At 39.1% G+C, this 24,440-nt stretch overlaps 1 protein-coding gene across 14 annotated transcripts; it reads right to left on the minus strand.

The window, feature by feature from the left end:
• Positions 1 to 674: 674 nt before the first annotated feature.
• On the minus strand, positions 675 to 24,315 carry RNASET2 (ribonuclease T2). Of its 14 annotated transcripts, XM_039707490.1 has the most exons (13): positions 24,014 to 24,264; positions 23,524 to 23,790; positions 22,694 to 22,758; positions 20,596 to 20,691; positions 19,874 to 19,978; positions 17,894 to 17,960; positions 12,107 to 12,162; positions 11,024 to 11,081; positions 10,147 to 10,217; positions 7,760 to 7,873; positions 5,494 to 5,539; positions 5,203 to 5,277; positions 675 to 3,141 (listed from the first exon to the last, which is right to left on the minus strand). In XM_039707490.1, exons 5-13 carry the CDS (start codon positions 19,960 to 19,962, stop codon positions 2,950 to 2,952), a joined length of 768 nt encoding a protein of 255 aa, XP_039563424.1. In that variant the 5' UTR covers positions 19,963 to 19,978; positions 20,596 to 20,691; positions 22,694 to 22,758; positions 23,524 to 23,790; positions 24,014 to 24,264; the 3' UTR covers positions 675 to 2,949. The 14 variants fall into 14 exon arrangements, with proteins under 14 accessions (XP_039563424.1, XP_039563425.1, XP_039563426.1 ...); XM_039707491.1 differs by lacking the exon at positions 22,694 to 22,758; XM_039707492.1 differs by lacking the exons at positions 20,596 to 20,691; positions 22,694 to 22,758 and adding an exon at positions 22,294 to 22,358.
• Between the last annotated feature and the right edge of the window lie 125 nt (positions 24,316 to 24,440).

A 24,440-nucleotide genomic window follows, 5' to 3' on the forward strand; every position in this document is an offset into this window, starting at 1 on the left:
TATATTGATATGCTGCATGGACACTGCAGTCCTGCCCCCACAATTCCGTCCAGCCAGCACCAGCTGGGGCAGTAGCACAGCCCTCTCCAGCCACTGAGGGTGTAGAGTAGGGACTCAGCCAGAGGCCTGTGCCACCTCCATTCCAGGCTGCAGAGGTAGCTTTCCCCATGCCTTGGGCAACTGCAATCAGCTGCTGCCACCACTAAGAACAAGAGTGATGGGGACAGGTCCCCTCTGCTTCTCCCATGTCCTGCTGAGATTGGCCGTGGCAGATCAGCTGTCTGATCTGATAGGGAGAGACAGACATGCCCTTAAGAACAAGATACATGTATCTCAGGAAACTGAGAAGCAGCTGAATTTCCCAATCTCCTATTCTGCCCTACTCAACACCCTACCATAGACTTGGCTCGAGCTGGGCTCCTGTGCAGCTGAGAAAGGCTCAGTGCAAGCCATAAAGAGAAAGAAAAAAACAAGAGAGAAAAGAATCTGCCCATGCCCCAGGAGAGGGGCTGTCCTTGGAGAAGGGACACAAACCCACACTCTAACCTAGATGCCAAGGGATGCTCAAGCATTTTTCATGAGAGAGCACATGGACTAAGGGTATAAACAAGCTAAATCCCTTTGTGGAGTTGAATAATGTTTTAAACCACCGAGACTGCACACACAACATTGTTGCTGGAATTTAGTTAATTTATTCAATGATGCAGAAAAGAATGCAGGACCCATCATCCCCAGGCTGTTCTGAATTGTCAAGGTTGACAGAATTTATATTGCACAAGGAAGTGAGTGATGCTTTTCAGAACTGAAGTGAGTTTTATGGCTCCCAATACACCTTTGTTTACTTCTTTTATTTAAACTGCCTTAATCCAACTCTTGAAATTGTACACATTCTGATGGAAAGCAACTGACAAGGCCCACAACTGGCTGAGAGCCATTGCTAGAAAGAACACGAAGGGCTGGACATGGTCTTTGGTCTGAAGTGGTGAGAACATTTATTCATCTGCTCTACTGGCTGCCCAGATACAGACCTTAAAGCATCCCTTAAATATATCACTTAAAACTTCATAATGTCTTGGCACATCTCTGTATAAAAATCAGCAGGTATCTTTAAAAAGACATTTGTATCTTCCCAGAAGTTAAGCAGATGGGTTTGCCAAAACCCAAGCACAGGTAATCATATACATAGTGTTTTGTTGCTACTACTCAGAAGTTCACCATAAAAAATTTATTATTTCATCTGTAATAAAAAGTATGTGGGTATGGGTTTTTTAAGGCAAACACCGTACTTCAGGTATGTCCCTTTAAATGGGACTTCAGAGTACATGAGGCTGTTTTACCAAGCTTTACTTTTTCTCAGTCAATTTCTCCTCAGTTGCTGGCATGTTGTCTCCCTCACTCATTCTGGATTATGTTCTTTTCTCCTCAAAGTTTTAAGACTTATCAGCTCCTTCACATTTCTTGCATTTGAAAATGAGGCCAAAAAATGCATGGAATCCATACTATCTACTCTGCTGCAGAGTTTGGTCATTTGTGACTCGTGCGTCTCTGCTGACTCCCTTTGGCAAGAGTCAAAGCTTTATCTCTGACTGAGAAACAGGACTGAGGGATTAAAGCAACTGCAGAAAAAACAGGCAAACACAACAATCAGTCGCTTGACAGACCATAATAATTTCTTGGCTGTTAAAATAAATATCTGAGTTTCAAGCAAGGCCAAAGAAATTGACAGCATTCTGGAATGGAAAGGTAACACAGCATTAAATGAAAGGTGATAGAGAAATACGGACAGTCAAAAATGAGAGTAAATGGTTTCTGACCCCCTCAAAATAACAAATTTGTTTCTAATACTGCATTTTAAGTTTTCACAGTAACATTATTCTAATAAACAGATGGCTCCTTGAGCCATAATTGTCTTTGAGACACACAAATCAACACAGCACTTTGGGGAAGACAATCATCAAAATTTGGTTCCCTTTAGAAACATCCACCTTTGTGGCATGTTACTCATCATTATGGGGTAGAGACACACTATTGCCAACATCTGTACTTTTTACTGAAAATCCAGTAGTATTTATTGTTTCATGTATAAAAAGATGTTTCTTGGAACAAAGTGATTATGTGACAATCTTGTTTTTATATACAAGTGTAGGCACTCACAAGTAGTAATACTGAATGCTCAAACACAACTAAAAATTAGTAACAACATATTTCTGGGGCCTAACATTCTCCTGTACTAACATAAATGTTCTAGAATTGGTTGTTCCTCAAGAATATAGAGCTACTGTATAGAGCTACTGTCATGAAAATAACCAAAGATCAGGTAAGATACAAATATAGTTTCCTTGAGATCTTTAAGGTAGAAAAGCCCAAACTTGGAGAATGTTATTACTTCACTAAGAAGTTATGCAAAAGTTGTCTTTGCTCCACTGTGATCCCTCAGTGAGGAAAGGTTCTACACTTCAGAGGATATGGTCTCTGTGCTGCACTTCTGGAGAGCAATTATGCAAGGCAGTGGCAAATGTATCTGGAAATGGACCTCCAGATAGGTCTCAAGAGTTTTTACTGTTTACGGTATTTCCCTCTCAAGAACTTGTCACCTCATCTCAGAAAGATAATAATTCTTTCAATACAAAGAACTAAGTTCCCTGACTCACTGGTAAAAACCAAAAAGCAGCTGAAGTGGCAGATAACTGCATGTCAAACTGAGAAGTCACAGTTCTCTTCTGAACATTGATTGCAAACCATAAGCAAGACAAAAAATCCAAACCACACAGTAGATAAAATACTGATCCCATCATGTGGACCACTCTCCTTTAATAGAAAAGGAACTAAAAGAACTGTGTTTTCCAGCAGAAATCTTCACTGTAGGCCTGTGATATGGACAGGGTCTTGTAATATTACATGAGTGTGGGTTTTGTTGCTGTTGAAAAAGCTTTTCAAACTCTTATGGCTTCATTTGTGATCTTGGACCTCTGAAGGATAATAGGTTGGGAGAGTATCATTGCAAACCGACAGCTCTGAAGTTCCAAGCTTCAAGTGAGCCTGCATTGGGTTGGATCCATCCTCCAGCACCGTACAGTTTACCAGCTGCAGTTCTTTGGTGAAGCAGAATTCAATCTGGCCAATTGTTTGTGCTTTTTCACCCTAGAAACATGAAGGGTAAGATCAGCCTCATGGGAAGAAGAAAATAAATCAATTATTCAGGTAAATTTTCCTATCTATACAATACAGTAGTGATCATTTGTGCATTTACCTGATGAAAAATGCAAGGAAAAGTACAAGAGGCATCCACTCTGAACAGCTGATAGTACATACTGTTACTCAGTACCAATCTGAGACTTGTCTAACTAGTAAGCCTTGTTGTGAAATGCTGTGACATATTATCCTGGCCTTTACTCATCTACACAATGATGAGCTCTGGCTGAACTCTGTGAATACTGAAGGGCACATGTGACCAGAAAGATACTTTTCACCAACTCTTCATAGCAGGACAGGAATTGAGGCAAATAAAATTCTCCACACATGAGAAGAGAAACTAAATTTTATAATAGCTTTTACACAAAATACAGAAGCAAGGTGAGAGAAGGAGCAGAAGTGTCATTTTTGTACTACAAAAGGAAGAAAAATGACTATGAATAAAGCAGGCAGGCATGGAGGCCTTTCATGTGGCAAAAAGATAACAGGAAAATCCCCCTCCAATGCTCAGGTCTAACAAAATGTGGAAAAAAAAGGTTTTGAAACAATTAAGCAGGACAAAAAGATATGTACAAGACAAAACTAACTGAGGCGAGGGTTTTTTTGTTTGTTTGGAATTTGTGTTCTTGGAGAATTTATTTTGGGGTTTTTTTTAAGAAACGTAAGAACAGAGAGTGTGTCTAATCTATTTCAAACATTGAAGTACCTCCATCATGCACTTCAGGCATGGACAAGTCTAGAACTCTGAAAAAGGCCTATCTTCAAATAACTGAGATGTACTTTTTCATTTCTATTACCCAATACCTTCACCTGGTTAAGTACAGGAGACCCAAGTTGTACATTACTTTCATATAATTGGAACAGTATCCCAAGTGTACTAAAAGCAATGGCAGAACTACAGTGAACAGAGCTAGAAACTGGGGTTTGTGTTAGCTCAGTATTTCTTTAATGTCAAAAGGTGGGGGAGTATCCAATCCACATTCAACTAAAATCCCTTTGTTCCTTAAAGTAACTTATAAACACATATTAAAAATATTGTAACCTACAGATTTTTTTCATGTTAAAAAACATATGAGTAGAAAAACCTCAGAGCATTACTAAAGCAAGAGTTGAAAACACACTACAATAGCAACGGTATCTAGCAGGACTTCATAAATTGTTGCCTGCGTATGGGCAGCAACTCTGCCAAGAGTTCTGCAGTAAATCACCTTGAACAAGCTGAGATAAGAAGGAAACACTAATAACAGTGAAAGCTAGCCTTGTGGGTTTTGTTTCTTGCTCTATTTTTCTATAAGAGCAGAGTAACCTCACTGAGAAAAAGAAGAAAAAAAGAGCTCTACAACCTACACAACCTTCTGAACTGAACTGTTCAGAACACTATTTTGTTCCTTCAAAGGCACTTTTGGTTCAGATATGGTGACCTATACTTTACAGAACACTGTGTACCACCTCCTCTACTGCATCATGATGCACAGCACAATTACTGGCAAGGAAAAGCAAAAAGACATAGAAATTTGACACCTGATTGTTCCAGAGAGCCCATACCTAAAGAGGTCACTGTTGTCTTTCCTTTTGAACCAATCTCAGAGAGAAGCTTCTGAGTTGCTTTATTTCAGAAGGATTCTGACAGCAGCACCCTCACCAAGGCTGACATTCACTAACTTCATTCAGCTCACTCTTATTGGTTTTAGTAATCTGCCATGCAGCAACTAAACTTTAGCAGGCATGGTGGAAAGTGCCCAGCTACAGCAATACCTCCAGCAGGGTGGTTACAGCAGTCATGCAAGAGATGCAGGTATAAATATTTTAAGACAAAGAAACCTTTAAAACCCAAGTCCAAGAATTATACAATACCTATATGCAAACAGCTGTATACACAAAGAACACCTAGACCTAAGTTTCACCCTACTGAAGATTTTTCACTCTATTTTTGATACTTTTTTAAAAAAACGTAAATTATTTTTTAGTTTGTTTTTTTTTTCCATTTTGGGAAGTCAGGGGAGTTTTTACCTCTTCTGGAGGACAGCATTGGATCTTTGGTGTTACACCATAAAATCTTGTGAGAGCTTCCTTTATAGCAGTCATCTGAAAAATTAAAAAGCTTATAGAGACTAATAGGTCACAAGCACATCCTCTAACAGTTCCCACACTGGCTAAGCTCTCAAAAACTTTAATAAAAAGCACAATCCTAAAGAACTATAAAATTTCAAAAGATCATTTGTTCTACAGAAATTAGTTGACTACTACTGAAAAAAAAAAGTCCATGCACATGATTTTGTTTTATTAAAGACTGCCTCTCACCTTGTAATATGAACTGCTCGGCTTTATCCCAGCTTTCAAGAGACAACTGAAACAAAGAGAAAACATTTTTCCATATTTCCTGTATGCAAACATACCTTCACAATGATTAGGTAAAACAGATCTTAAGAACCTGTCAAGCATTACAGTGATGGGAGCAAGGGCAACTTGTCTTTCATTCTTTGCCAGCTAGGAAAGGCCATTTTCTGAAAGGACACTTCCCATATAACCTGGCAAAGTCAGGAAGAACCCTTTCCCACACCTTAATCTGAGGAACTAGGATAGTTCAGTCTTCAGGCACAGCTAAGGGAAAGGGAGTTTCAGAGTGCTCTGTTCAGTGCCAGGTAGAGCATGCAATTTAATTGCTTCCTTTCCCCTGCCTTGAATCATTCCCCTGTGCTTCTGCCACCGCAGAGGGCACAGGGGCAGACTTGTGAGGGTGCTCCAGGCATCCTCATATTCAAACACAGGATGGGCTTCCTGTGGTGGGAGACACACAGCACACTGGGAGAGGGATACAGCATGTCAATCAGAATCAGTGTTACTTTCAGGGCAGAAACTGTTCCTAATAATTACGTTTTTGAAGATGAAAAGCTGGTCACATGAGAGAAATGAGGCAGTCCTCAAGAACCTGTAGCCTGTGTACCCCTTCGTTTAGGCTCAGTGCTGAGAGGAGTTCACATTTCCAAGCTGACAAGACTCAGGACCTAACACATGATGAGTCTGTGAGTCCCAGCTTCTTCTGTAAAAAGTGGGAATGGTGAGTATCTTGCAGTGTATGGATTAATAAATGCTGATAATGCTCAACCCTTCCCTTCCAAGGTCAGTTTTGGCACAAGGAAGATTTTATCCAGATGACTAAAGGACAAGCTGGTTTTCACTGTCATTTTACACTGGATATAAGGAGGCCAATAAAATAGATGATGTTCTGTTAATTCTTACAGAAGGCTGCATGATGTTCTCTTTTTAATAATTTGATTTGTGGAAACAATTTTTTTAATCACTGGCATTTTTTGTCTTTTAAGTAGAAATTATATACAATGAGAACATTTTCAGTCTTTTTTCTCTTCAGTAAAGATAAAATTAATTATACTTATTTTCACAACAGATAATAAGCTTTGAGCAATTAATTTCAACATGCTTCAGTCTCTATTCTTTTGCAGTGTTGCATATGCTGATACAGAGTCACATCATTGGTCACTGTGCTGTCTGTAAATGTTTTAGTCACACCATCACAGCTACTTAGGCAATTGACTTAGACATCATTAATTTTAACATTACATATGACATGCTCAAACACTGCGAAAACCCTCTCAGAAAAATCTGCTATGGTTTTAAAAGACATCTTCAAAACCAAGGTGGGAAGGAAGAAAGACTTATTTTCTTTGTGCATATGGAAAATAAATGATACTTTGTCTAGGAGATTGATTGGACAGGATACTGGCAAAGCATAAACAGGATTAGCTGTTTTGTGATTTTTTGGGGGTGTTTTAAACACCCCCAAAATTGAGTTTTTTAAAGGTATGTTTCATTGTATGAAACTATTTCCTCTCTCAAATATTGTCCTCCCATGGGCAACAAATCTAAGTCAAACATCCTCTCACCCATACCAAGCACTGATCAGGAAAGGACTCCAACCTTCTGGCATTCAGCTGCAGCCAGAACACAGGGATACAGCACTTGGACAAGACTTTGAATCTGGAATGGCCAGTGCTTTGGAACAGTAAGGAGAAATCAGCCCCTAGGACAAAGCAAGAGTGCCACATCGGGGCTGTCACAAAGAACAGCAGAGGACTGCCTGCAGTGACTGAACCCTTCACAACCCTTCCTGCTGTTGCTTCTCAGCCTTTTCCCACAACGTCCTGCATGATTTTGCCTGCAGCTTGTCCTTTCCCATGAGCACTTATAAACAAGTGCTTGGGGCTCACCACAACCCGGAAGTTTGGATGGGTTTGTCACTTGATTTAGAACTTTACAGGTAGCATAGCTTTTGGTATCAAAATACAGCCTGCAGAGCTGCTCAAAAATTTAGTGGCTCACACTATCCAGAAGGATGCTGGTAAGAATGATGATGGCTTTTCTGATGAAGTGACCAAAGACTGCTTCTCAGGGTAAAAACTCTTCCTATGGATTTCAGTACTAAAAATAATTTATGCTAATTCTCATTTCCTCTCTACCACCAGATTTTTAGACTTCCATTTGAGGTTAGATCTGAAACCTTTAGGAACTGTTTGAAATAAAAGCCAGATCATCGAGTTCATTTACGTACCCATTGAGATCAACATGCTGGTAGAGTTCTATGGCTTTACCAAAGTATTTTTTCTGAGAATTAAGGACCTCAAGTGTGGCTGCACAAGTGCCATGTTTGTCCCACTCATGTTTCCTACAGGAGAAAAGCAAAATGCAAATTTTAGAACACATTATTGGCAGATATATGTGCTGTACAAGCTAGCCATTGTACTTAAATCAAGTATCCAAAAGGCTACACAAGTGGAGTAGAACACCACATTCAAATTTATCACACATATAAAAAGTAAACCCAAGCAAGATCACTCCAACCATTTAAATTACAGCAACATCTACATATTCATGAAGTAAATACATATCACGCTCTTATAATACAATGCCCTCTCAGTGTACAAAGACGTTTGGAGGTCAGATTGAAAAAAAATTGCCTAGAAAATTACTATCTCCAGGCTTTTTGTAAGTTTTAGTGGAACCTTTTGTGTTAAATGCACTTTTAAAGCATTAATTTTTTTCTGAACCCCAAAGGATTAAGACTTATTTTGGGTCAAACAGTGTAACTGCACAAGCTGCTAAGATTTAAGCATCAGCATGTATGCTGGCCTGTGGCAGAATTTTCATATGCCTCCTCTCAAGTCTTGTTTCTAGTCCACTATCCATTCTCCTAAGAGCAAGGAACAGAGAGCAAAAGAAATTCTTGCAGTGTACAGCAGAAAAACTCAAACAGGACAAAAACCTGAAAAAAGACAAAAATGTTTCTATCAATTCTAAAGTCCATTGAAAGACTAAGCAGCATAATCTTTAGTGACACTGCCTGCGGATGTCTTTTTTTTAATTCTTTTCAAATTTTCACAATCCACTTGTACTATACAGGTATCGATTCAGCAGATGTACATGAAGATTATCTAATCACAAACTCCTACCATCACAGCATCCTGTGACCATATGATTCCTTAAGTACATTTCAAAAAGCAGAAAAGGACAACTATTATTCACTTGAAAGCCTACCTTGGATTTGTTGATTCATACTAAAAACTTCAGTTTTTTCTTAAGAAATTAAAACACTTTAAAAGAAATTATGTTTGGATCTAGAGAAATAGAGCACTACTTCTGAATAGAAAATTAATAAAGCAACTGTGGTGTCAAGAGATTTGAGGCAGGGGAGAAGATACTTTACTGTAAGATTTTCACTCTATCTTCCCAAATTTAGCCTTGTAGAGAGTTCTCATCTTGGCTGCAGCAACTAACACAGGTGCATGTCAAATGAATTGTTTATTCCCTGGAAGAGTCCAGTTTCCATGGGTGAATTTCTCCACAAGGGATTTTAAATTACTAATGAGAAAAAACATCACACTTTTAAAGTAAACAGAAGCTCTTTTAGGGGTAAACTTAGCAAGAAATATAATTAGGTTGGATCAGAAGTAGGTAACAGTCAGATCCAAAGGGCTACTAAAACAGCAGCAAGCTGGAGGCAAGGCTTTGCAGGTAGGATGACAATTTTAGTTCAGAGAATGTATGCATGCATGTCTGTAAAACTGGTGGTGATGTACCTGCCTTTTGAAGGCCTTCAGTAGTACCTATATTTAAGCGTCCTGCTCTTTCTAAAAAGAAGGCAGAAATAGAGGGCCAAAGACCTGCTGGCATTCAAGAAGACTTTTACTGCTACCATGGAACTGCTATTGGAGTGGTTTGGTGCAGTCTGCACTGACAGTGCCCGTGCAACATCATCTGCAGCAAGCCAAGAATGCACCAGGTCCACCAGAACGGACAGAGACTTTAGTCTCCCCAAAATATTTACCAACACTTTACGAGGATACAATGTCACTTTATTTTGCAGTACAGCCACGTCAAAAGAAAAAAAAATACTGAAAACAGCTGCAGGTGTTCATCAAGGCCTCCATCCTTCTGCACCTCTAGCACCCATGAGCTTGGTGGTAGCACAGAGCTGCTCTCGGTAACTTCACTGAACAGAGAAGTGGCTACCATGCACAGTGCACTCTCTTTTTCTATTTTCTCTTCTATGAGGAAGCCCAAAAGGAAAGCTCTCTCAAGACCAGCAACACAGTGAAACTAGCTAGAGAAAGAGATCTTGGAAGCTGCTCTTGCAGCTAGCCGTGATATCCCAGGAATGCTACTGCTACTCAGATTTAATGTGTCAACAACAGCTGTTTCTCCTTCCTGGGGACAAAGGAAGGAAACATTCTCTCACTAAGTTTCATTTCTCTAAATCTTCTGCTAAGCCCTCTCTTCAACAGCTGTATTTTGTAAGAGAGCAGATCTATACTGTAAATGAGACTGGCAAGACACACTGCTTCAGTGGCCTCCTGGACACTTTTCTCATGTACCTAAAGAACTACTCAGACTTTTATGAAATAATATCCAAAATGTTTTTTAGGGCTTTGTTGTACTCACCAGAACTGGGTGCGATTCAGAGATGAATGAAGAACATCAGGCCAGTAATGTCTCATGTCTGACATAAGATCCTAAAAATACCAAAATTAATAAATGCACCTTCAGCATTGAAAAGCTATTTTTACAATCTACATATATTGATAGTTTTTTTACAACTGAAGCCTCATCTTTCAGTGTCCATAACTGAAACAATAAGTTGAAGAAAAATAAAAGGTCTTTTTCCCCCAAATTCTGAAAATGCTGTTGTTGGAACAGGTATACCTACCAAAATATCTGAACATACAAATACTGACACACTGCCTCAAAGCTTTCCTTCAACTTTCCCTGCAGAAGCAGTTCAATCATGCAGTGTTTCACATTTGCCAGCTCAAGTCTCTTATCCCTGTCTATAACATATCAAGGAATTTTGTTGAATTAAACATGTTGGGGTTTTTTTTAAGTAGAAAAAGAAGAAAAAAGGACTAATGACCTAGGAGAAAACACACAAAACAGTACTCTTACTTTGTTCTGATTTTGCAGTAGAAAATGTGAAGAGGGAACACCAACTTACTGAATCTCTTTCTTTTCACAGGTACTTTTTGCCACTGCAGATCCATCACCTATGCGGTGGTGAACCTCTAGATTTTATTAAGGAGGATGTGGCTGAATGAGCCAAACTGCATGTTCACAAAATCAAGTAGGTACAGCTGCTAATGATTACAAGGATGGCAACTTCAAGTAGTACCAGAAGCACTAAAAGAATTTCTGGAGTCCTTAAAAAACTATACCCCTCAGTAAACATTAAGAGTGATATTATGAACTGCAAATTTTGCATATAGGATGTGCAAAAGTAATTGCACTTAGCTCTGCCTGGTATGTCTGTTTTTGTTTCAAATACCTTGATCTCAGTAACATTGAAATGCCATGTCTTGTTACAGTCTTCAGCTCTGTCAGGCCTAGGGAAGCAAAATAAAATTGAAAAAAGACGTCTCCTAACTCACTACTGGTAACTAACGTATCATTATCCTGAATTTTATGTATGCATGATTATAGCTGGAGATCTTACTTAAAAATGCAAGTAAACCATAAGAACCTAGAGTGGTTTAGAAATAAAACCTTCAAGATATTAATTATGGCCAAAAGATTTCTCATGAAGATTCAAAAGATGGCCAAAAGATTTTGTCATGATTTCTTTGTTTGGCCCTTTCGTCCCTTTCATTCTATGTAAAAGTTATTTCAGTGACAGTAACTTGGAAGGGTCTTGCACATGATGTCACTGGTGTCACTATTGACAGTGACCTCCTAAATTGCTGCCCCATCTGATGATTCTGCAAGTATCACCAAGACACTCTCATGGAATCAATTCATAATGATGTTCACTTTTCCAGGAAGCATAGCTTAAACTCCTGAACTGATTTTAACCTGTATTTGTCAGGAAAATTTTTTAATTGCTGCCATTGGCATCAATTCCAGTGAGTTGATTCCTTTGAAGCAAATTATTTTTCTTGTACTTTTGCAATATTTGTGTGGAGATAAGATACTTAAAGCCACAAGCAGTCATGAGATATTAACAAATTCTTTTTTCTCAGAGAGACAAAAGAAAAGAAGGGAAACAATAGTTCCCTTTGTGCTTGAGACTATTTCTGCTCTTATGAGGATGTGCGTAAATAAAATGCTTATGTGGCCAGAGGATTTCAACAAGTCATGAGATACAAAAGTATATTTCAGTTTTATGTCAAACCATAAGGTTTTAATTTTGTTTCAATCATAAGAACAGACAGATTAAAATCTCCAAAAAAACCCCACAAAAGCCAACCAAAAAAATAAAACCCCACAAAAAAAACCCCAACAAAACACACACACACAAAAAAAAACCCCAAACAAACAAACCCCCACCTAACAAAACCAAATAACTAAACATCCTGGTAAAAAATTTGCTTTTTCCTTTCCATGCTGAAATAAAAACACTCTATGATCATACCATAATCCATGGATTGTCCAGTACTTTGGTGGGTCATGACAATCATTAGCATTCATCTGTAGGAAACAAAAACACAGAGTATTTGCTGCACGTATCTAGGAGTAAAGGTTTAAAGGCAAAAGTAAAACCTCATTCAGTAAAGTAAAAACAGTTTAAAGGCAAAAGTAAAACCTGAGGTTCTACTGTGGCGTGCCAACTTTTCCTTGCCAATCAGGAACTGGTGAACTCCACTTACACAAAGCTGTCATGGATTATGCCACTTAGGGACCCACTGGCATTAAAATTTTGAAGCAGATCAGTAAAATCTGAACAGACAGCGTAAAGAGAAGACAAAAGGAGAGGTTCTGATGTAACAGAAAGTAGCCTGATCTATACTAAATGAACAGAACTTTATCTGCATTTATAGTACTCCAGGTGATAGCTCTCTGTATTTTTCTCATTACCACATCTTTTCAAAGACTGCAGAGGCATTACAGTAAAAACATGCAAAATAAACTATAATATTGGACAAGGACAAAATCCTCTTTAAGCATCAAGACTAGTTTTATCATTGTATTGAAAATGAAAAATACAAAGAAGAGATTAAATATATTGCTTATTCTGCATAAAAAAAACCACTTATGCTTTAAGGATTTTGACTTGAGGGACAAGGGAATGGAGAGAAAATAAAAGCCTAAATACCTTCCTACAAAAACAGAAAAATAGAGCCTCCAATAAAAATTGTTGATAATACAGGAGTAATAGCCTACACTTGAATTACTGTTTAGAGCAGAGACATATGCCTGAAAAGAACAAAATAAAAAATTCCATGTCACACATCAGAGAATACCATTACTGTAGTTTCCCTGATTATTCTTCTTAGGAACTACAGGTCATTCAAGTAAACACTTTTTGCCATTAACTAACAACTTCCCCAGACGTTATTTTCCCACAATAATAGCTTCCCTTTTTGGCTCTTCATTCTGTCCTAATTATGCCACAATGCCTTTTACATGATGCCAGTTCAAGAGCAGAGCGTAGAGAGGAGCAGAGACAGGCCTCTAATCTCACTAATTGCCTTCCACATGCCAGAGGACAGTGGCAGCAAATCTGCAACTTCTGCAAGACTTTCTTATTCTGTGTCCATTTCCTTCCTCTCCCCTCTTGCCACCAGTAATACAAGCAATTACACCCAGCAAAAGCTTTGTTTCCTGAAAGGAATATTTTGAACAAACACACACTGAAAATGCCTAAACAATATTGCTCTGTCATGACACAAGCTCTGTAGACCTGGAGGGGTTTGGCTATCTAGCCCAAAGTACAGCAAATTAATAGTCAACAGCTTCCTCAACTGAGGTGGCAACAAAAATAGTGCAATTGTGCTCCTTATTCAGTGTTTAACTGCAGTTCTCAGACATGCTAATGGAACACCCAGGCATTTCAGACTTGAAATAATGGCACTTAGTTACCCTGTGCCCAGTAGAACTGGGAGGTCAACGCAACCTACAACATGTTAGTTCACACTCTGCATGCCTTGGCCAGCTTCATTCAATCTCTTCTTCATTCTAGCCTTAGTATCTTTCCAATGTTCATTTTAAATCAATATAATAAAAAATGAAAATGCTGGTCTGCAAAGCTGGATACCCCTGCTTACTAGTGCAAAACCACTTTTTGTTAGCCTTCCTGTTTATCACAGACTGATTGCTGGAAGATTAATTCAATCTCTAGAGAGTGACTGACTAGAAAGAGAGGTACAAATATTTATTTTCAAGTGAGCACTGGACTCCAGAAAGTCCTACATACCTAGATTATTTGAAAAAGAAGCACTGTTTTCTCCTGTTTTAAAGCAATCTGATAATCAAACCAATCCAAATGAACCATATATGACCTATAAAACTGAGCGAAGGGCTGGTGAGGCTGTAGAGTACCCACCATGCTGAGAGGGAACATTACAGCAGAGGGATTAGCCTATTTGTAACAGCAAATCATTGCACAAACAGCACGTGCCAGAAGCATGGAAGCTTTTATCATCTTTGAAATGCCAAAAAGTGAAATACCATTGACTTGTCCCAGAAGTGCCACCTGTTGAGCTGCCCAAGTTATAAATCCCTTGGTACAGCAGCTATTATTAAAGGCAAGAGTACTGCTACTGGGTCACATACAGATACACCAAATTCAAATAAAAAATCAGCTTCTGGGAAGTGAAATATTTACTCCTGTTCTCCCTTCCAACTACCTTTCTTCAGTAGGTCATCTCTTAATTAAGAGAAATTATAAGTTATTTTGTAATGAAACATGGCAACTGCAAAGAAAAATTCTTACTTTTCAAACTGTGGAGAGAGTTCACCTCTTCAACTTCTCCTCAAACAGTGTGCAATTACTCCCCTTCCTCCTTCAGTCACTTTAATTCTTTCTGTATTATGTGACTACTTCTATTTTTATCAAAAAATAAGGAAAACTAATATTTCTATTCTTCCTTTAAGCCTCTGCTATAAAATCATTGCCAAAGCCTGAACTTCAGAAAATTATCTCATATCGAAAAATAAAAATTAAAAAAAAAAATCATCTGTTTCTTAACACAACATTCAAACTTGAATTCAAGCTGTTCTGTTCATTGCTCTATTCTATTGTCCTTTTTTTGACTCTTTCCTTTAATGAGCACACATGTGAAGTAATAGGCAGATGACAGCAGGTACCATTTCTTTATTTTTCTTTATTGTCCTCCCCATTCCTAACTGAGAAAGAAATAAATAACTTACAAACTTGCACTGGATTTTCCATATTTCACACACACACACAAAAAAAACCCCAACCACATAGAAAATTTCATCTTTTTGCAATCTCCAGGATGCAAAAGCTGAAATAATACTTCTCTTTTTAAGTTCTGGAATAAGAGGTTTTCAGAACTCCATAAAAAGGGAGTAGGAAAGTCCCTCTTCTTGCCTTTGAGTTGCTTTTAAGTCACATGCACTTGTTACTGAAAAGTGTGACATGAATTAGCCACAGTCACAATTTTTTAAGGGAACATGAAATTCATAGTCACTTGAGGTCTGTGAATCTAGCTTAGATATCTTTGCATAAGACGTAATGACCTTAGGCCAACTATATGGTATTGGAATTTCTAATCACATTAGAAGGAAGAAACTCTTCCTCCTTCACCCTTTTCATTGTAGTAGTCAGTAATTAGGTGCTGGGGTAATCACTGCTTCCATGATATCACTTTATTTTAATGTTAGTTTGGAAGATATGGTTACGAAACACTTTCCAATTTAATTGTGCCGAACACACTCACTATTAAAAAGCATCAGCTGAACACTAACTTTTTAAAGCCCAGGAAAAGATCAGACAGATGTATTCTCAAATTTCTGGCATGCTGATCTGGGCCCTCTAAATTTTAAAGAAGACCTTTTGGGCCTTCAAAGGTCTAAAAAACTTTTCAAGCAAAAGATCTGCAAAACAGGTAGGAGTTAAAATGAAGCTCATCCACACACCACAAGAACACACTGTGTATCAAAGTCTATAATCAGATTCCTTTGTATAGGAGACATAAACTAAGAAGTAATTTCAGAAAAAAAAGTATCTCACAGCTTTTTGCCATAAATGATAGAATGACTTTTGCTGTTTCTTTCACAGCTTTTTCCTTTCAACATAATGTCAAGAGTTTTAAACTGAATAATAACATTATAAATATTTACACCCTGAAAAACACCAGTTATCATATATAAATGCACCAAACACACAGAAGAATCTACCTACTTAAAAATACTTGAATTAATTCCTACATTTAGGAATTCCTCTTATATAAAAGAAGAAAGCTGTTATAGCAGTACAGTTGAAACCTTGTTTCTTCATATGACTCAGTGATGAGAAACTAGGGAAAAAAGTCAATATGATTTTAATATCCCTTTTTCTGCACATCTTTGAATGCATCTGTCCACCTCTTATTACAGAATATCATAAGAAATCAACAAAGTGCAAGGATGCCTACATTTTCTGATGTTCAATATCTTCAGTAATTCACTACAACTTCCCTAGATTATGTGAATTATTTGTCAATATCAGGTGCACTACCGTGGAATTCAGAGAGTAACCAGCATAAATACACAGTGGGAAAACTGGTTGGTAGAGGCTTGTTTTTTAAATTTTGGGTTGTTTCACTTTATTTTTTCCCAACTGTCCTCATGTCATTCATGCAAGCAAGGGTTTGCACTGTTACTGACTCTGAACACTGAATCATGCTACAAACTCATCAACACCAACGTATCTGCTTCAAGTCAGTAACAGTGATGTTTATTCAACAGAAAATCAGACACAAATGGCATCAAATCTTTCCTTATTTCCACACAAAAACAGGCAAACAAAAAAACAGAACAGTTATCTCAGTCATACACATCTGACTTTTGTTATTGATATTACCCTCCACATTCACTTGGCTGAACCTGAAGCTACTGTATTATCTACAAGGTTCTTCTACCTTGTGTCAGTAAATCTGATCATATTTTTAACTTAGTTGTATAGGAAGAGACCTTTGAGTACTTCCAGTATAGGAAAAGTATTCTACTTATCACATGGTAGTAGATACTTAATAGCAATAGTACCTGTCTTAGCTGTGCTTTGACAGAATAGATGTTGGAAGGTTGGGTTCGTACCCCTCAAATACAGCAAAAAATGCAGAAATAATCAGAGACACCTGCCACAACACGTTTATAGCTCTCTTTCCTGACTGAATCAATATTTGATGATATCATAGAAAATACTGGAGCCATAATTACAAAGCTAAAAACCTTACTTGTTGTGGTGTGTTGTTCATTTTTCTTTGAAGTTGCTTTGTTCTGTTACCCCTATTTGTAATGATGGTTCAGTCTGGGATTTCCCCTCCTTCCCCAGGTTTGCTCCTCCCCAGTATAAGAGTTTTGTCAGTCTATTGTCTCCTCCCTTGTTCCCCTGGATACTCCTGTTAACCCCTCCCTGAGTTCTGTCTGTCACCCACTGGCTCCTCCCCTTATTTGAGAAAGTTCTTCTCCCTGCAGTGGGTGATTGGGTCTGGAACAAGAGCTCCTCCCTATGTCCTTCCCTATTGGCTAGCTGGCATGTCTTATGATTTTGCTTCCTCCTAAGTTTCCCCTTATTGGTTATTGTATAGTCCCCACCTGAATGTTCCACCCCGTTTATATACTGTTGCAATCATTGTTCTGGGTCTTTTCTCAGCTGGCTCCCCTGGAGACAATAAACTTCTGGACTTTGCCCCCGGGAAGAGTCCCTCTTTTCTTACTTTGCCTTCCTGCTGCCCACCACTGCCTCCTGCTGAGGCGCTCCCCGGATGCTCCCGGCGCATCTGGGCAGTGTCCCCCCGGCTGTCAGCTGCTGTGCCACAGCTCAGCTGGTGCGGCCTCCTCCCCTGGCCAGGGGAGTAGAGAGAATTCAGACAGCAGCGCGGCACTTACTGTGCAGCAGATAGTTCAAATACTGAACTGCCATCAGCCAAACAAGGCAGACAAGACTTCCTACAGAGTCTGATGAAAGTCTAGGATTAAGTTTATAACTAATAAAATGCCACAAATTCTGTAACAAGCTTAGTGTACAGTACACCCTACACTGACAACTCTATCTGTAACTCACCACAATCCTTCCTGTTATGGCTGCTCTGCATTGCAAGGGAAATAGCAAAAGCTGCATTAAAATCAGGAAAAGCCTTTATAAAGGCATAACCAAGATTAAATATTTAATGGGCTTTATTCAGTCTATTTTCACACATTTATTATTCAAAGCTACCTTTTGTAGGATAAAAGAGAAACACAAAAATCTCACCTTACATACAGTCACTGGCCAATGATGAGCAAAATACAACTTTTTCCAGTCATGAGGGTGGATGTCACTGGAGAGAAACAGACAAATTTGTTTTTCTTCAAGTATTTTTAAAAAGCGGAACACCTTCAGGCACACACTCCAAACTATCGATTCGGAGAGAAACAACATATAAGGAAACATGCTAATATCTCCATTGTTAAACAAATTCTCCTTCTGGCACCCCATCTCCCTATGCTTCCTATTTCTTAAGTACGCAGAGGAGAAAAAAACCCTCAAAAATTTGTTCAAGAAGTGTTGGAAGCCTGTATCACATCATTTCTATACAGGTCTTTTCCAACAGTTTTGAGCAGACCTATTCTGGTTAAGTAGACGTAAATAAAAAACCTGTTGCACCAGACACTACAGCAGATCTATTTAGTTATTAAGCAACCAGATAAAGTAACTAAATAGAACCAAAAAATAAACAGAATTGTGAATTATTTAAATTGACAACATTATGTGCAGAACTGTCAAAACAAATTGTTATTCTCTGGAAGCTAATGGCAACTTGTCAGTCATTAGTTCTTGCTAGAGGATGTATTACCAAAAGAAAAAGGAAAAAAAAAAGGAATAAAAGACCAAGCTAATTCTTATCAACCTGAGGACAGCCTAGGGATGTTTCCGTGTTATATCACACTTCAGTTTTTTCCTCTAGTTTTTCTACTTTGCAATGGCCACATTTTCTCTTAAGCATTCACACGTATCCATGGTTTTCTATATAATTTAGGAGAATAGCTCTAGAACCTACCAGGCATAGCCACAATGAAAACTATTAACACTTTTATAGGGGTCTTTATTGTTGTTGTAGAAACCTGAATAGAGAAATTGCTCTATATTGCAGAGCAGTTAATTTACTTGGCTTTAAAAAGCCCTTGCTTAGAAACGATCTTTCATTAGACTTTTCATAACATCTTCCATCTGTATTTGAAATAGCAGCTGAACTTCTGCAATGTCAGTCATGCCAAAAGAGTTCTCTTAGAACACACTTTTTGGCTAAGGATGGGTCAGAAAACTGTACTTATTAAACAGAGGAAGTTAAGCTCAGAAATGGAATCCAAAGAAAGCCATTTTCAGTACCTATGCAGCTTCAGAGATATACTCCCCTTCTTTGGACCAGAGTTATCCTGCTCTGTGCAACACAGCAATGTGACTCTAGAGCTGACTCTTTGCCAAGATGGCCAAGCCAGAGCCTAAATCCTGGGGACTGAAGAACATCAGCGAAGTGTCTAAGCTACCCACCAACTGCAATGTAGGCACTGAAAGAAGTTCAGCACTGAACTGAGCACCCCTAGCCATTCTCTTGCCAAAGGACTAAAGGAAGCAGAAAAGCTTATTTCCTCATCTAATGCAATAGGAATTTCAGCTTTAACCACAGAAGGGTATGACTCGGGTGTGGTTTCTCCCATGGCTCATTGGTATTGAGCTCAGATTATGCCAAGGAGCAACAACCAAAAGGTGGTGCAGCAGTCTGATACAGTCTCAACTGGGATGTCATATGAAAAATAATTTTATATTGTCAGAACTGAGAAAATAGCAAGGAAAATAAAAGATAAATAAAAAGTAAACAATGCAACAATTAGTGCAGTTCACCCCACAGGGATCACTCCAGATTTTTTACTTTAAGTATCAAAATAATTTTCACTTTTTGTCATTACCACATCACAACTCTAACTGATTAATCTACAGCAAGATTAGAAAAGTTTTAAATGCATCAAATGGAATTTAAGTTTCCCCTCTTTGTTCATGCTGACACATGTAAAGGTTTCCTCAGGCATGACCCTTGCTCCTCTAGTCAATGTAGATGCCTTACTATAAATCACCTAAGGGTAGAATAACACATAAAAGATAATACATAATAACAAATTTACATTAGAAGTTAAACCATGCTGATCTGCACTTAAGAATGAGTTGCCAGATGTTTTATTTTAAAGCACAACTTACCTTTGAGTAAATGTATCTGAAGGACTCCAACAACATAGTGCCATGAAAAACCAACCCAGAATCCAATAGTGCAGCTTTGCAGGTCTCATTTTGTTATGCAAATAGCTGTAAAAGGTGTTGAAAGAAGACATCTTTACCTATCCAATACACTTAAAACACAAAAGAAACCTACTATGTCAGAAACAGCAGGTAATGATACCTCTAGATTAGATTTACAACCATGGGTAAATGGGGATGTCTTTCAGGGCTGTGTCTGATACCCCAGCTTGTATGGTAATTTTCATGAACAAATGCCATCAAGGATGAGATCACTATTTCCTTTTTTTTCTTTACTTGCACATGGTTGCAACAGAGCTACCTTCCAATTAACAGAAATATATAAATCTTTTACACAGTTACACTTTATGTAATTGAAGACTCAACTTGTAGTCAGATTCATTAAAGTGATTCATTAAAGAAACTTTGAATTTAATATTGAATATTCGTGTTGGATTGGCCAAGGCTGATATTAGAAACTCACTGAAAGCCAAGGATGATGTTCAAAGATGGAATTCTGCCTAAATGCCAGCTGACTACTAAACTAATATTTTTTTACAATGCTGTTAAAAGCACATGAGTTTCTGTTCCTGTTATAAACCTGAGATAGCCTTTATGAAACCGTGCACAATTTGCCTAATACTAAAAGGGACCTTAGAAGTCAGGGTAAAAAAAAACAAATCAACCTTCACAAACAGAAGAACTTTCACTTGGCACAGGTCAAAAATCCCAACTGTCTCCCAAATCTCCCAGCCACTTCACAGCATTTCAAATGCGACCTTCTAGAAAGGAATGTACATGCACATATTTACATGCAAGTTATTAAAGCCTCACCAAACCTACTTCCCAACTTCGTCAAAATGACAACCCTACACCACAAGACACTGCAATGTAACCTAGGTGACCTTTCAAAGATCTCTCACTACACAAGCTGTAGTCTTTTTTTCTATGAAGGTTTTTTTAAATTCATTCTTACCACAGTCAAGTAAAGCCTGTTTTGACACCAGTGAAGACATGGCTGATTCCACCACTCCACTGAGAAAACTCAGTGTAATTCATATTCACAGCTCCTTATAAACAAGAACCCATTCTCCCACAGTTGTTATGTGGCTCTGTACCCAGCCTGCAGAACGGCAGTTCTGCAAATGCTGCGCCACAGCTGAAGTACAAAGGAGGGAGCCTCCCTGCTTGCAAAATGTGTGGGGATTTCAAAACTGGTGAGGGGCTTGGGCAAGAACAGTAACTGTTAACCAGCTAAATTTATCACAAGGTCTTGCTAAATTGTGAGGAAACGAACACCTTTAAGACATTCTTCTATTTCATACATTAATGCCTCTTTAATTTGTAATGGACACATTATCAAGGTACTTGGCCTAACAGAAGATATAGGAAGATAAATATTAGTTGCCAACTGTTAACTTCCCAATCTAGTTTCTTAAAACACCAGAAGGAATTTCACTCACCAGGTAAAATAAGAAAAAAATATGATAATTTAAAAAATCATTTAGAGAGTGCTAGTTGTATAGAAAAGGAAACAATAATATAGAACTAATGTTTAGCAAAAGCTAGCCAAAGCAAGACATATGTGCTGTATTAAAGTAATTTATATAGTCATACAGTGTATAAAAATATCACAAATAAGTAATTAAGTGCCGGATAGCCAATTTCCCCAAGAATTCTGCACCTTAAGTGATCTCCAGTCTCATCATTTGACCAACAGGAATGAATGATTATGTGAGATTCTGTCTGAGATTACAGACCTGCTTAATGGTTTAATCTTCTATTATTTTAAACTGAAAACCAACCAAACAAGACTACTTTTCTGCATGAAAAACTATCAAGACAAAACATGGAGAGATTTAAGGAGTGTAAAATTCATGTAAAATTCTGCTCTTCCTACAAAAAGCAGGAAGTACCACTTAAAAGACAGTAATGTCACACACCACAAAAAAAAAAGCTGCATTCTACAGAGGTGTGGAAGAAACACCTTAAGGAAGTCAGTTAGGAAAGAAAAACAACCCAGTGTCATAGCATTTCTTTTGATGTAAGCTGGTAGGCAGAAAGAATTTTTTTTTTCAGTGACTAAGTAGCAAAAAAAGCATCCTTTCTCACTGGATTCTTATGTTCGATCAAGTAATGGCCAGGAACAGAGGGGGCTTCAAACAAACGCTGCTATCAGAGCAGCAGAAGGTGCTGATTTATTCTACATATTGTTCTGATCCCTGAAACCAGAACATAGAGCAACACAGCAGGTTTGAAAGCGCCCAATCTGTAACTTTCACTTTTTTCCACTGATAAACAATCCATAAACTCTAAGGATTTAGCTCAACCTTGCAGGTACCACAACACTATCACGACAGACTGAGTGATTTATTCAAGCTGACCTTTTATTTGTCTCTGATATTGATGGTGGTGGGTGAAAAGTGCATCAATCTCACCTTAAAGGCATCTGAATGATACGCGTTTGAGGAAAATACATGCATCAAAATGAAAACTGCATTAACAACTAAGATGCATAGAGCACATACATTTTTAATAAATATTTCTTCTGCTTACTAAAAATTACTCTAGATTACTAATTTCACAAACACAATAAAGAACAGATTTAACAAATCTTACACCAACTCTTCTCTAGTAAGAAACAGGGGTTTCATATTATGAAAGTTACAAAAAAAAAAGTCAAGATGTTCCAAAAGATTTCATACTGTAGAAAACTTAAAACTTCAAAATGAAACCTGCACACATACATAAAATTATTACTTTAACACTAGGCTATCAACTCACTTTTATTATAGATAAAATTCCAAAGGGCATGATACAGCTTTGGGATTACTCTTGGTTTACTGTATCTAGAAAAGGAATGCAAAGAACATGTTTCTGTGTGTGTTTCTATGTTTTGGTAACCCAGTCAGGGTAAGGTCACTTTCAGTTTTGTTAGCATTGTTCCATGCTGTTTTCAAAATTACCTGCCCAGGCTTATCAAACACTAGAGAGAACTTGCAATAAACACCGAGAAAATCCTCCTCTAACATATTCACTATAGTTTGAATTCTAATATACCACCTTGAGAGGAGTGCTGATGTAGCACATGCTTCTTGTGGACACTAACAATTAGTCACTTCTTATTTTACTCCCTTATTTTGTTTCTGTTTTGCTTTTAACAATTAGCTTGAGTAGCAAACCTCTCATTAATATAAAATCTCCTGCTCTACAGTTTAGTTCAGCATATAAATTCAGAAGAGAAGATGCTGCAGAAGAGCACTCAAGCAATCAGCAGGATATGCCCACGGTTATGACATGGCATGCACGTAGCTAAATGCTGGCAACAATGTCCAGAGGTAAGATTTAGGACAGTCAGCCTGGCATCTAAAGCCACAAAAAAGGAACACCCAAGGGCTTGGTAGCATCCCTAACAAGTCAGCATGTGGCATCTGCCACACCGAGTTAGACAAGCCAAGTCACAACACTGTATGCCAGAAGCATTAATTTAATTTATAACAACGCTCTTAGCTCCGACAACTTTTACCTCCACTGTCCGCTCCCAGCTAACCCTGCATCCCAAGCCCGAGTAATAGCAAAAGGTTCTTCGAAGCCTTTTCAGAGACAATACTCACGCCCACCGCCACGGCTCGATTTCAGCAGTGCCCCTCTCACAGCGTTCAGTGCGATGGGGGCTCTTGCCGCCGAGGCTCAGCGGTGTCGGGGTGAACTCGGAGGCAGCAGAGGCTGCGCTCAGCCGCCCGGCTTCCTGGGGAGCACGGCGGCACCTCGCCCTCCTCGCACGGCAACCAACACACGGCTCTGCTCTAGCACCGATGGAACCCCAACAGCAGAAAGCCTTTACTCCAGATAAACAATCATTACAGAGGTGTCCGCACAAACTGTAAAGAATGCAAATCTCCTAAGCACCGGAAGCGGGGGGCCTCCAGGCGACAGGAGGATGCCAAAGCTGACGTAAGGTGTAAAAAACCCCCTAAAAAATTATTGAGTTTTCCCGCCTCTAGGAAATGTTGCCACTTATTTGGCTGCCTTTCGATTTGCTACTATGCGTGGAATTTAAAACATAAGAAGTGAAAGCAAACACACCAGGCCTGCAAGTCCCACCTTTGGAGCTCGCGCAACTGAGGATCCCAGGGGCAGAGAGGCACTATCCCACGCAGAAAAGCCTACTCAGAAACACCTCGGGCGGGCCGAACCGCAGCTCCCTCCTGCCCGGCTGCCACCGCGGGAGCGCAGCCCCACGGCGGGCAAGGGCGCGGGAAGAGGGAGCCGAGGGAGGCTGGAGCAGGGAAAAATCCGGCCTCGGCTGCTCCGGGTTGAGAACTCAGCACGCTGCGCGCACCCCCCCCAGCCCACGTTACCTCCCGCCCGGCGCAGCCCGCAGGACCTGCCCCGCGCCCGCCCCTCTCCCAGCCCCGCGCACGGCCCCGCCCCGGACGGCGGGGGGCGGCACCTCCGCTCACCACAGCGGCCCCTCGCGGTCTGCCCGGCTGCTGGCGGCTGCTGGGAGCGCCCGCACTCGGGAGTGGCG

Source organism: Passer montanus, unplaced genomic scaffold (assembly GCF_014805655.1).
Source record: "Passer montanus isolate IOZ18808 unplaced genomic scaffold, ASM1480565v1 scaffold2, whole genome shotgun sequence".
Taxonomy (NCBI): Eukaryota; Metazoa; Chordata; class Aves; order Passeriformes; family Passeridae; genus Passer; species Passer montanus.